General features: G+C 37.4%; 1 protein-coding gene across 4 annotated transcripts in view; it reads right to left on the bottom strand.

The window, feature by feature from the left end:
• LOC121444948 (chromosome-associated kinesin KIF4) overlaps nucleotides 1-14,369 on the bottom strand; it is a 106,239-nt gene that overhangs the window by 49,941 nt on the left and 41,929 nt on the right. For all 4 annotated transcript variants that reach the window (XM_041646899.1, XM_041646903.1, XM_041646902.1 and 1 more), the window contains exons 8-10: nucleotides 11,062-11,178; nucleotides 10,019-10,194; nucleotides 7,113-7,174 (exon numbers count right to left, since the gene is read on the bottom strand). In XM_041646899.1, the coding sequence (XP_041502833.1) occupies nucleotides 7,113-7,174; nucleotides 10,019-10,194; nucleotides 11,062-11,178 (355 nt within the window). The remainder of the gene's footprint in view (nucleotides 1-7,112; nucleotides 7,175-10,018; nucleotides 10,195-11,061; nucleotides 11,179-14,369) is intronic.

Below are 14,369 nucleotides of genomic sequence, written 5' to 3'. Positions count from 1 at the left end.
ATAAACCTGAGCTATCAGCCTAGCATGTGTAATTAATATTAAGTCTCCATGTCAGTTACTTGGGAAGAGATGGGACATAAAATTCCACCTACAAATGGTACCCAGTGTCAGGCAATGAAGCGCCACAAAAAAACCTGAGAAATCTTTAAAAGGGCTCTAAATACACACAAAAAGAGCTAAACTTGGCTTTCTAGTTCATGTTTCTCATGATGGCAACAATGTGAAGACTTATCTCCTAGAAGCTGCCTGCGGACTTGAGCTGCCAGCCTGAGTTTTGCCAGTGTGCCATGAGCTAAACCACATTGGGTTCCTGTAGTATCTTACACAAGCTGCCATACAGAGAGTTGTCTCTCAGCCACTGCATGTGGACTTTAGCTGCTAATGCAAGTTCTGCCAAAGTGTTGCATGGATGGTTTGGGATTTTGTTCATGCAAACAGAAAAGATTACAGTTACACAGTAAAGACAGATTCAGATAGGAAAAAATGGGTTACAGTTTTGTTTAAAAATATACATAGGCTTGGGAGAGAAAAGAGTATGTATAGACAGCTATAAAAAAGAAACATAGGGTTTTTTTTTGGTTTGGTTTGGTTTTTCAAAACAGGGTTTCTCTTTGTAGCTTTGGAGCCTGTCCTGAACTCATTCTGTAGACCAGGCTGGCCTGGAACTCATCTGGCCTGGTCTACCTCCCAAGTGTTGGGATTAAAGGGATGCACTAGCAGCACATGACTAGTTTTAAAATAATAAAATAAAATCCTAAAAAGGGACTAAAGTAATACAAAAAAAAATAAGCCACATAAAGGTGGAAAATACAGAGTCTGGATCCCATATGTTCTTGTGTAGTCTTTAGATCTTCTGATTACTAATAAAGGAAGGAGAGCTGCTGAGACACATTTGAATATGAAAGCTGCTAGATTAAACCAACCTATATATTTAAAAAATGTCTTGATTTCAAAATTTAAATCAAAAGATATGTTACCTTGGGGAGGATGTTATGCTTTTATTTCCACAGGCAATGAGAAGCTGTGAATTCATTTCAGGTTAAAGAAAACAGGTTTGATTAGGGAAATGCCCCTGAAATTCTGGCTACAGGTATTAAAAAAATTTAACCTAGAAGAACTAGTTAAGACACATAATGTGAGCCGGGCGATGGTGGCGCACACCTTTAATCCCAGCACTCGGGAGGCAGAGGTAGGCGGATCTCTGTGAGTTCGAGACCAGCCTGGTCTACAGAGCTAGTTCCAGGACAGGCTCCAAAGCCACAGAGAAACCCTGTCTCGAAAAACCAAAAAAAAAAAAAAAAAAAAAAAAAAAAGACACATAATGTGTTTTTTACCTGCTTAAACATAAAACAATAAAATCATCTTTAACTGACTTGCACACATCACATATTACATACATACATATATATATATATATATATATATATATATATATATATATATATATATATATATATATATATATGTTACCTTTAAAAGTTTATGTATTTTCAGAACAAGGGGACTGGACACTAATACAAACGGATGGCCCAGATAGTCCAACATCCCAGAACACCTGTTACAGTCTCCTCAAAATTCTGCATCGAAAACAGCTTTGAGGCTACTGGCTGAGATTACCCAGTCTCACAAACTATTCCAGCCAAGACTTAACAATTATTCTGGTTGTCTCAAGGTGCCCCCAAAGATATCAGCATCCATAAACAATAGGGAGTAGTCTAGAGAACGACATCCACATTCCCCCAAAATGGGTTATAAATTTTTATTATCTTTTAAGGGGGGGTTGGTTACAAGTTCTTATTGGTAATGGTCAGGAAAAACGCTGAACAAAGATTAGATACAAGGATCTCTTTCTGAAAAGAAAAAGGGGGATATAGATATGATAGGATAAAAGGGTAGATTATGGAATCTACTTTTAAACCAAAGAAAAAACAACTATTAATTTCAAAATATTTTAATTGGTATGGATTTTGTATACTGACACAAATTTAATTTTCTTATATGGTATGTATAAGTCTACTCTTATTTGGAGTATTATATTTATGCATCTCCTTTAAAAATATAATTTATAATGAAGAAATACAGATTAATAGTCATCTATAAGTCCAACTTATATCAGGCATGTTTTCAAGGTCATACACAGATATATTTAGACAGATAAATGGTTTTCAAACACTTCAAAGGCCTATAAAAATAGCATTTAATATGTTTAATAACCTAAGGTGACTTTTCATGACAGTGAGACACATTTGCTCCTGGTAGGACCAATTTACTTCAGAGAAAATAAAGGGCATGGAAGAAACTCCATATGGAGTTTGCCTTCCTAATGGCAACAGACAGCTGTCTGGGCAAAAAACTGCCCTTGCTTCAATTGCTGACAGTATTCTGTTCAAACTGGACCAGGAGAACGCATACAAAAAAGGTAACTGCCAAACTTTGCCAAGACAAGGTAGAACAGTCCTTCAAAATACCCTGTTTTCCAGAAAAGCCTGGCAGGTCCACTAGGCCTGTAAGCCAAAGTTGAATGCTCCAATGTTACAGAAGACCCTAAGGTGATTGTTCAGACAGCCAGATGTCCCTGTCATTAAGTAACATTTTACACTTCTGGGGTCTTTGATGGAGTTGAAGACTAGTTAGTTATAATTATAGTTTTCCTTAGTTATGATAAAAAGGTAAATTAGAGGTAAAACTTTAGATTCACCATGATAAGATAGATAGAGTATTTTCTCTAATTTTGCCAAATACAAATGGACTATATATTGTACCTGTAATTCTTGCTTGATAACTGTTTTTGTTACATATAGTTTTACTAAGTTACAGTTAAAGCCTTCCTTTTTAATTAGACAATAAAGAAATGCTATGGAATAATCTCTCTGTACAGTGTGAATATGTATTACTCTCATTGGTTAATAAAGAACTGACTCGCCGATAAATGGGCAGGAGAGCCAGACAAGGAGGATGCTGGGATGAAAAAGGGCAGAGTCAGGGAGAGTTACTAAGAGACACAGAGGGAAGAAGACATGTTGAGGATAAGGCACATGGCAATATACCTATGTATCTACATATATATGTACAGAAAATACTGCACATAAAAGCTCTCAGAGTAATAAGAAAAAGATGAATTCTCCACAAGATTGTAACAAAAGCAACACCAAACCACAAAATAAAGTGGGACACCCATATTATGGGAAGGGCTTAAAGGAGTAAAGCAGAAAGCAGGATTTGGACCAGGCAAAGATAAGACAAAAAAGAAAACACACTGAAAAAAAAACCCAACAAAAAAGCATTTCTTATTTCACATGTTATTTAGTTGTCCATGCTAGGAATTCAAATTTGCTAAGCAAGTACAAGCAGATACAGAAATAAGAATAAAGGTTCCAGCAACACAGATCCTGGAAAAAAAAGATACACTCTAAGGAAAAAAGCTAAAAATACTCAATATGTAAAATGTACTTTTTGTGAACTGCCATACGGCATGTCTAAAAGTACAAATATACATTGTTGAAAAAAGCATTTTTATAAAATATTGAATGATGAATTGTATGAATCATTGTTTCTTGTAGTTTATTTTAAAGTTTTATCTCTCTACCTACCTACTTTATCTATCTATCCACCCACCCACCCAACCAATTACCTATTTGTGTATGGTGTGGGAGGATGACACACATACATGCTATGGCACATATGTGGAGGTTAGAGGACAACTTACAGGAGTAGAAACAGCTTGTTTCCTTATATCCCATGGATTTCAGGGAGCAAACTGAGGTTGTCAAGCTTGACAATAAGCATCTTTATCAGCTGTGCCAACTCAATAGCCTGAGTCTATTGAATTGCAAAACATGAGTACTACAAAAAAACATGTTTAAGATATTTTATGTTTATGTGTACATCTGCCTGTGTGTACAGGAAATCTGGGTGCAGGTGCTTGCAGAGGCCAGAAGAGGGTGTATTATTCTCTAGAGTCACATACAGGTAGTTGTGAACCGCCCAACGGGGGTGGTTAGGAATCAAACCCTGCAGGAGCAGTATGTGCTCTTAATCAGTGAGCCATCTCTTCTGCCCCAAAGCATCTTTTATTTTTACTTTTGGGATAAGGAAAGACTTTAAACTATGAATTGAAATTCAGAAGCCTGAGGAGAATATGAGTGGTATAACCACTTTAGAAAACAGTTTTACTGTTTATTAAGTTAAACAGATATCTCAGTACCCATGAGGCAGAGGCAAGAGGATCTGGTCTATACAGTAGTGAGTTGCAAGTCAGCTGGAACAACATAGTGACAGCTTACCTCAAAAACAAAAACAAACAAACAAATAAATAAAACAAATGACCTAGCAATTTCATTCCCCAATAAAAATGTCAGTCCACAGAAACACTTGCAAATGAAGATACACAGTGGCACTATTCATAAACAATTTAAAAGTCTATAAAATGACAAATAGTGTAGTATATCCAGATATGGCATACTATCTAGAAACATATATATGCTTTAATATGAATGAATCTTAAAAATAACATGAAATAAGTCAAGAAAAGTCAATATACTGTATGAGTCCACATATATGAAATGTCTATAGTAAGGCAAATATTTACAAACAATGAGCAGATTAGTGGTTTCCTTGTGGTGGATATATAAATGTGAGCAATACAAAATGGGTAGAAGATATCTGTCTGGACATGTTCTAAAACTGCATTGTGGTAACAGTTGTTTAACTGTGTAAATTTAATAAAAATCATTGAGTAGTATGTGTAAGAGGAGTAAACTTTACGGTGTATAAAAGATCTTAATATAGCTGGTAAAATCCACAGGCAGTAAAAAAGATTGATCCATTTTAATACATAAAAGAAAAAAAAAAGATCTGATGGCACAGGCCTGTACTACAAGCTACTCTAGAGGCTCAGGAGGATTCCAAGTTCATGACCTGCCTGGGCAACTTAAAAAAGACTCCTTCTTAAAATCAAGACTATGAAAAGGCCTGGACATAGCTCAGCAGTAGAACAGTCAGTCATCTAGTAATATGTGAAGACCTAGGTTGATACCCTAGTACTGCAAATACACATACACACAAAACAAACAAACAAAACCCAAACAAATAACAACAAACCCATGACCTAAGATAACAAAATAAAAGACTAATGATAAATTAGAAGAAAATATTTGTAACATATACCACAAGGGGCTAACATAATAAGCAAAGAACTGATTAAAATATGCAGGCCCAAATTAGGGTTTACTATCATTCAAAAAGCATCAAAATAAGAGTTAGTAAGAATATGAAGGAACTAGAAGTTTTGTCTACTACTAGTGAGAATGTAGAACAGTACATTACCTATGAACAGTATGGTAGTTTAGTTATAAAATTAAAAGCAGAATTAACACAAGATTTAGCCATTCTAATTCTAGGTGCATACTCAAGGGAATTGAAAGCAAGGGTATACCTGCTGTTTGAGCTTATCAGTTGGTCAGAATTCCAGAAAAGGAAGCAAGGTTAAGTGATTAGAAATGGACGAACCCACTGCTACAACAAGGAGAAATATAGTTGAGACTTGCTTTCCTCCCTAGGCTGGATCTGAGGCTCTCAGATTAGAAAGAGAGCTAATAAGCTCCCAGGAAAGGCAATACTAGCATTTGTTTCTTGTTTAAACGTTTTTCTCCTGGGTGGGATCTGAGAGTGGACCTTGAGGCTGACGGGATCATGGAGTTCTACTTTATTGTGACAATTGGATGCTAGAGTCTTCTCACTCCCTGGAACAGACTCTAGAGTAGGGTCTAAGGGTAGGCCTAGAGGCTGGCCATCTAGAGGTTTGTCAGGTAGTACTTTAGCACTTTCTATTTCTGGGAGTTGGAAGCTCATCTTTGCAAGTGAACTATGCTATTGCCTTATACCTCTGAGGCCACTACTGTGGCAGGCACAAAAATGTACACATTTATCCTTTATGTCTCCCTGCTTTTCTATCCAATTCCATGTCACGAAGCTTTGTAGTTTCCCCTATATTTCCTGTTCCCTGTAAAGTCATGCTTGAGTAGGCGTACTCAGGAACATCTTGGAATGCTAGGAAAGATGGGTTTCTCTTTCCTCTCTTAGAATCATCAGTCCTGGGAATGCTCCTCTGTGTCACTGTGTGCTAACTTGGGAGGAGTCCAGATCACTGCTGCCTGAGAATGTGGCTGGGAGAGTGATTCCACTGAGGGGCTGAAAACACTGTTCCCTGCTGGATTCAAGATGTACTGTAAATCTGTTACTAGGGACATCAGTGGCTGGATAGAGTTGGAAGGAATGGGTAGAGTTGAGAAGAAAAGGCCAATTTAGAGTTAGTCACATATTCAATCTTTGTGGACTTAAAAATATTTAGGCATACTTAAGATACAATTAAATTTACCCATTAAGATGTAAAAAAATACACTAAAATCTATAGTGCTGGAAGAAAATCAAAAGTATCAGTAGAAAACTGTGGTTTTTAATACACATACAATCTAGATAGATACAAAAGTGTAGATGAGTGCATGTGTAGGTTATTATACATGCAAGCATTTCTGAGTCCTACCCACCAAGAAGGCTCAGGGGCAGTGATACCCCAGCAACAGTGAGCACAGCTAGAGAAACCACACAGATCTTGGTTTCTAAACACCAGTTTCCAATACAGGAAACCAAGGCTCCTTGGAGATATGGTTAATTCCAGGCCTGGAACAAAGAGACTCATTTGTAATATCTTGTTTAAATGCTCGAACACTTGATGATTTGTTAAAGGACATAAGAGTCCATCTGAAGGAACTCTGAATGGACAAAGAAATCAACCAAATGATAACTATGGATGTTAACCCAAGAATAAATATTCATGAATCTATGTATATAACTAAGTAGTCAAATAAATAAGTAGATGGCAGAGACAGCTCTTCCTTAAAGGAGCATTCTAATTAATACATTTCTGGGTACAGAATCTATGTTCTTTCCATTACATAAGGATAACTACTGAAATCCTAAGTAATTGACAAGGTTGGCAGGATCACTTCCTGGACATCAAGTGTCCTGAGAAACTACAAGCTATCAGAAGAAAACAGTCAACAGGCAAAATACCCTCTAGAAGAAAACACCTTTAAAATTAATCTATGACTTACTTTATGCTTCCAGGCAAGGTACCTCCATGGGCTTGTAGCAACAAGACCTGCAGTTGTTGGACCTGGGAGATGCAATAAAAATAATCAGCTAATTCACAATCAAAAGCCACTTCTCACTTGGTGTGGTGGCACATATCTGTAATTCTAGCTCTTGAGAAGCTAAGAAAGGAGGATCAAAAATTTGAGGCCAGCCATGGCTACACAGACAGTTTCTGAGTTCCCAACCAGAACAGGATACATAATCAAGACTCTCAACCTCAATCCACGAAATAAGGCCTAACCCTTTGTAATGAAGTCACTACAACTAGCAACAGGATAATTTTACTCAATGCCCATGAACCTTAAGTACACCTTAAGCACTTAAGTATATCTTATGTGGCATCTGTCATATAACTGTTTGAATAAATAAACAAGTAAGTAGATTAGAAGATGGGCATTTTTTGTCAATAGAAATAGACGTAAGAGAAAATAAAGGGACAGATTGAATGTTGTTTTATAATTCAGAAGACCCAGCATGCAGGTTATTACTTGTATTTGCTACAGAGACCTTGAATAAGAAAAAGGAAGAAGACATTAACATATAGTCACTATCACTGCGGAGGAAGGCTGGAGGAGTGAGCACTGGACAGATGGGAATACAGTTCCAAGTGGAAATCAAGTCCTCTTTCCTCTAGCATGCAGGAAAACTTGACTCTTTTAAACCTGCATCAATAGGGCCAAAAATGGTATTGTGTACCTTTAAGCTTAACAATCAAGAGGCAGAGGCAGGCTGATCTCTGTGATTTTAAAGTTAGCTTGGGCTTCATAGTGAGTCTATGCTAGTCAGGATCACATAGTGAGACTCTGTCTCAAAACAAACCAAAGCAAAACAAAATACAAAAACCCTACACCAATACTTGAGCATAGTGGTGTTCACCTGTAATCCCAGCACTAAGGAGAGAAGAGGATCTTCAACTACATAAATGTCCAAGGCCAGCCTCTGCTACGTTGTGCTACATGAGTCTGTCTAAAAAAAAAAAAACCAATCGAACTAACCAACCAACCAAACAGCTAACCAGAAACCCTCAAAACCTTCCACATCAATACAATTCCTGCCTTCATGGTTCCTGTACTAGGACTGTGAGCTGCTCTACAGTCATATGTATACCACCACAAATTTACAAAGAGACAGATACCTTTCTATTTCTGTTGAGAATGATTTTAAGCCATGTGTGGTCTCTTCCAGTCCTCTCTCTATCTTATTCCCCAACTGCTCACCATTAGAAGATGATTTGTCCTTAGTTGCTGTTTTCCTTTTCAGTCTCTCTGGATTAAAGGCTCTATCATACTTAAAAAACAAACTTATATCTCTTTGCCCTTGATTACCCGGCCATTGCCTTTTCTCATTTTGCCTCCTTGGATGAAAAGCCATTCACTTTCACTTATCTACTATTCTATCTACTTATCATTCACTGACTGGCTCTTATCACTCCCGACTTCACAGTAGTTGCCAACAGCTTCCCTGACGATTCTTTATACTTCTTAGTAAACTTGTTTTTATGGCAACACTCCTTGAAGGACTCTTTCCTTGGTTTTGGTGACATCATTGATTTTCTTCCTGTCTATTCTTACCTGTTTCTCCTTTATCCATTCTTTAAGAGCTGGTATTCTCAAGTTGTAGGTCTGGGCCTCTTCGTTTGGTTCTTTAGCAAACATTCAGTGATTACTCCATGTGTGATAACACTTTGTTCTCACGTACTCACTAAGTTCAGATATTATCTAAATGCTAATGCTTTTAGAGCTGCCTCTTTACTCTTCATCTGATACCCTCTAAATCAAGCCTATGTAGTCAGCAATATTTGAGTATTTCTATACACATTCCCTAAACACCTTTCAAGTTCAAAATGACCTAAACTAAATATATCATTCCTGTTTTCATGTGCAACTCTGGTTTTCCATCTGCTTTCCTTATCAATATGATTTTTTGTAATTCAAGGAAGAAACTTGAAAATCAAATGTGGCTCCTTCTACCCACTTCTTTTCCTACATTAACTTTGCAACTAAGCAAATCCCAATATACTTTACTTCTTGTTCTTTGTCCTCTACTTCTGTGACCGTTCCTTGATTTTTATTGCTACGGTCTTTAGTACAGACCATAGTTCTCACCCAGGTTATTACAAAGCCTGTCTTATTTTTTTCTTTCTAGCCAGTCATCTCTCATCTGTTGTTACTGTACAAAAACCAAATTTCCTTCAAACGCATTTCATCAAGTTATTCTCTTACTTAAAATCTGTAGCCCTTAATACTTTCCAGTTCCAAGCTCTTTAACAGAGCATATTAAGGAACTCCAGGATTTGAGCCCTGCAAGACGTTCTTGCTTCATCTACTCTTCACTTTTTTGTTTTGTTTTTAAAATACAGGGCTTTTCTGTGTAACAGTCCCGGCTGTCCTGGAACTCACTTTGTAGACCAGGTTGGCCTCAAACTCACAGAGATCTGCCTGCCTCCCAAGTGCTGGGATTAAAGGCATGCACCACCACCATCCTTCTTACCCTTCACTTCTTTTTTTTTTTTTTTTTTAAATATTTATTTATTTATTATGTATACAATATTCTGTCTGTGTGTATGTCTGCAGGCCAGAGGAGGGCACCAGACCTCATTCCAGATGGTTGTGAGCCACCATGTGGTTGCCGGGAGTTGAACTCAGGACCTTTGGAAGAGCAGGCAATGCTCTTAACCACTGAGCCATCTCTCCAGCCCCCTACCCTTCACTTCTTATCAGTAAAATACCCAATGGCACCCCCTAATATTAAAGGGATAGCAAACACCGTATTAGTATTATTATTTGACAAATATAATTAGAACAAAGAAATAGAAGCTAAATCATTCCATTCACATACTTTGTAACTTTCCTATAAAATCTTATACCTGTTGCTTAAGATGATTAACTTCAGCTGCCTGGGGATCAATATTAATAATAGGTTTGTTCTTGATTTTTCTTGCTCTGTCAGCATAGCGAAGGGTATTTAATGTTTCCTCTAGATTAGAATCAGCAGGACTCACACAGGCTATCATAAGTGTATGGCTATTGCCTCCTAGAGAATCTGGAAAAGAACAATAAGGGATAATGAAAGGAAATAAAATCAAACAAGTAGGTTGCAAGCAAAAGCTGCCTATTTGGGCTGATGACTTTGAATTCATAGATGAAAGAAAAAATCTTAGGGACACTTGATTTGGCTTTGATTTTATTTTTCAGAACTATTTGGCTTTAATTTTAAAAGCATTCTAATTATTGTTTGAAAATTTCACACATGCATACAATATATTTTGATTCTATTCACCCCACCCATCCCAGATCAACCATCTGACCCTTCCTAATTTCATCTCTTTTCTTTTTATAGTTCAATGATTAAAATTTATGCTGCATATATACTCATGGGTGTGGGGTCATTTACTGTGATAGCTACAAATTTTTGATTTGTTTCAACATAAGAATAGTAAAACCTCAGATGCATAAAATGATAGAGATTTAGAATCCTATTTTATATGCCACTAGACTCAAGAGAAACTATGAGTTCAGCAGTTAATCAGGTTTTAAAACCAGGCTTGGCTTAGGCCCATTACAAGCCTCTACTGAGATTAAATATTCCTAGGATGCCCTGTCAATGAAGATTTTAACTCTCCAAAGAATTCTTCTTAGCATACTGTCAATTAAAGAAAATGTAACCAAGTTCATTTTCAGATGCAAGGTCCTAAGTACAGATGGCATTCTATAGATTCCTTGGCTCTCAAAGCCATCTGTAAAGACATTTTCTCATTCTCTTAGAAATCTGATTGCCAATAGCTATTTCATCTTTTCATCAATTAGCTGTGGATGACAGCCCACTAGTGTTTTGCCTGTTTCACCTTTGCTTTCTCCACACTATCATTCCAAACTACCCTCTCTTATTTTAGAGGCACTTTGGACTTACCTTGAAGCAGACGAGTCAGCTTGGAATCCCTGTAGGGCACAAAGCTACCCTTTTTGTCATCTCCAAGAGCACTGATTACATTTCCCAAGCACAGGAGGCCCCGGTTAATGTTAATACCTAATAGTAGGAAAGAAAATTTAAACTTCTTGGGAAAACAGCTAACAAATATGTACATTTTTTTCTGATAAAGGAAAATACTTCATAGAAATATCACCAGCAATACTAAGGAAATGTCTTAATTCTATTCATTTTTCCGGGAGTGCTGCTTCTTAGGAAAGCTCAGGGGCAAAGGTACAAATGTTAGGTTCCTACAATTGAGTGCATTACACTGACTGTTTCTCATGGAAACAAAGCGGAGACAGGTAACAATTGCTATGACAACCACCATATACACAGATAGTAAAGTAACCTTTTGTATCCATTATGACAATCTTTAAAGTAACACTGTGAAACCAGGTTTATAACTACTTTAACAATCTTACCATTGTTTTCATTTAACAGGTAAGGAAAGTAGTTCAGATGTTAGATGGCTTCCCTATATACAAATAGTAAGTGGTAGGCATGAGATTCCACTTCAGAATTTCAGCCAATCGGGCTGGAGAGATGGCTCAGAGGTTAAGAGCATTGCCTGCTCTTCCAAAGGTCCTGAGTTCAATTCCCAGCAACCACATGGTGGCTCACAACCATCTGTAATGAGGTTTGGTGTCCTTTTCTGGCCTGCAGGCATACACACAGACAGAATATTGTATATATAATGAAAAATAAATATTAAAAAAAAAAGAATTTCAGCCAATCTTACGCTTTTTGTACCACATTGGAATATCATACTTCTTGTTGCTTAAAAAAGGTAAAAATTACTTTTCTACTTTACTATCTACTTTTCTTTTAAAATAGGGCCTCACTCTATAGGCTGATCTCCATTCATTGCAAGCTCTTCCACCAGCATCCTGAGCTGGGCTTTTCTATTTTCTACTTAATTCAAACACTCTCAAAATCTTTCAGGTCTGTCTAAAGCATTTGTCTTCTCCCACTGTTACATTTACAGCACAAAGGCTTTATAGGATGATGGTTGAGTCCATGGGCTTTGGTGTCATGTAGACCTAGATTTCTAATCCTGGTTCTGTTACTGTCATAGGATCATAGGTAAAATGCTTTGTAAAATGAGGCAACTCTATCTACTTTGTTGGGTTGTGGAAGGAATTATATGAGATGTTGTAACTAAAAGGAAATTAAATGTTAGACAAATAATACTTTGGTTTAAATGTTTTTGTTTCCTTCAAAATTCATGTTGAAATTTGATCTCCAAACTTTTAATCTTGGCACTCCACGGCAGAAGCAGGAAGATCTTTGTTGAGTTCTAGGGCAGCCTGGTCTATATATTGAGCTCCAAGATAGTCAGGGCTACATAGAGAGATCCAGTTCCAAATAATAATAATCTTAACAATGCAAAAAAAGAGGTTAAGGGTGTGATAGTACTGTCTCTACCCTCATGGATAGAACAGATCTAGCAAGACCTTTTAGTCTTTCTGCCATATGAGGGCACAGAGAGGGCAACCTTATTAGATACCAATTCTGATAGTGACATCATCCTGGCATTCACAGATTTCAGGTGTAAAAACATAATTTCTACTGTTTATGGATTACCTATCCTAAGGTAGATTGTGAAAGTAGTACAAGTAGTACAGATGAACTATGAGAACTTGTATCATTACTGTTAGCTCTACTTAACTTTATACTTATTCAGCCATACTTTGGATTCCCTTATAACGTGAAACAAATATATTTACACAATCCTATTATAGTTTAGATATAAAATGTCCCCAGAGGTTTTATGTTGAAGGTTTCCTCCACAGTTGGTAGTGCCATTGACAGGTGATTGGGAATTGAACTCAGGACCATGATTGGACCATGACAGCCCTATCTGTATCAATGGACTAATCCATTGATGAGTTCATAGTTAAATACACTACTAAGAAGCAGGGTCTAGCTGAAGGAGGTAGGTCCCTGGAAGCATGGTTCTGAAGGACATATCTTTATTTAACTTTATTTTATGTACACTTGGTATGAAGGTGTTAGATTACCTGGAACTGGAGTTACAGACAGTTGTGAGCTACCATGTAGGTGCTGGGAACTGAACCCAGGTCCTCTGGGAGAGGAGCCAGTGCTCTTAACGGCCGAGTCATCTCTCCAGCCGCATGAAGGGTATATCTTATCCCTTCCTATTCTGCTGATTCTGTTTTCCAGAGATGAGGTGAATCATTCCTCCCCACAATGGCACGTAACCTCGCCACAGGCTCAGAAAAGGACTAAGAAACATTAGACGGAAACTTTAAACTTGGAGCCAAAAGATAGCTTCCACCCTCTAAGCCAACTTTCTCAGCAGTCTTGTTCATGATGAAAAACTCCAAAATCCTCACTGACTACATCTTTCATGAACCTTATTTTCTCCTTTCTCGTGACTACCAATTTGAACCTAACATCTCAGGATTAGCTTCTTGGGGGCATTTCAGTTTTGTGTTCTCAAGCACTCAATGCTCCTATGACCTGCCATTTCCACCAGAGCTCTATTTTTTTTCTTAATTTTTTTTTTATTTGCTATGTATACAGTGTTCTGTCTGCATGTTCACCTGCAGGCCAAAAGAGTGCACAAGATCTCATTATAGATGGTTATGATCCACCATGTGGTTACTGGGAATTGAACTCAGGACCTTTGGAAGAAAAGTCAATGCTCTGAGCCATCTCTCCAGCCCAACAGCTTAATTTCTTTCTCTCCAACTAAAATAAGACCTCTCTTCCCACACATATTAGAAAAATATCTTACCCATCCAGCCCCTCTTACCATAGAGAGGTGTGTGTGTGTGTGTGCGCGCGCACATGCGCGTGCACATGTCTGTATCTCTGCAGGTTGCAAGACTGAAGGAACAATATAAACAAATGAGTTGAATCCATTACAACCATGCTATTGATCTTAATTGAACCCGTGGTCAATTGATGATCTTGCCTGGCTAATTTAACTCACGTGGCAGCTATTCTAAACATCATTTTCAAAACTACAAAGCTACCTTCATTCTCTATTAGTAGATTTCATCAAAAACTTCACAGAGATAATGTTATACATGAAAGCTCCCTAACCTTTGTCCTCTCTACTTTATGCTCTTTACTTTGCTGTTACTTATTCCTTTGCTTTTGCACCTATTTTGGTGAAAACAACTATCATTACTATGAAGTCTCTGTTCTTTACCTCTGTTCATATTTCTAGTCCCTTTATTGCCTCTGAGACCCAGATGCTTTGATCTATTTTCCCATTC

The sequence above is a fragment of the Microtus oregoni genome, unplaced genomic scaffold (genome assembly GCF_018167655.1).
Source record: "Microtus oregoni isolate MIOR12 unplaced genomic scaffold, Mior012 000150F_ref0000365, whole genome shotgun sequence".
NCBI lineage: Eukaryota > Metazoa > Chordata > Mammalia > Rodentia > Cricetidae > Microtus > Microtus oregoni.
This window is presented reverse-complemented; position numbering and strand designations above follow the sequence as displayed.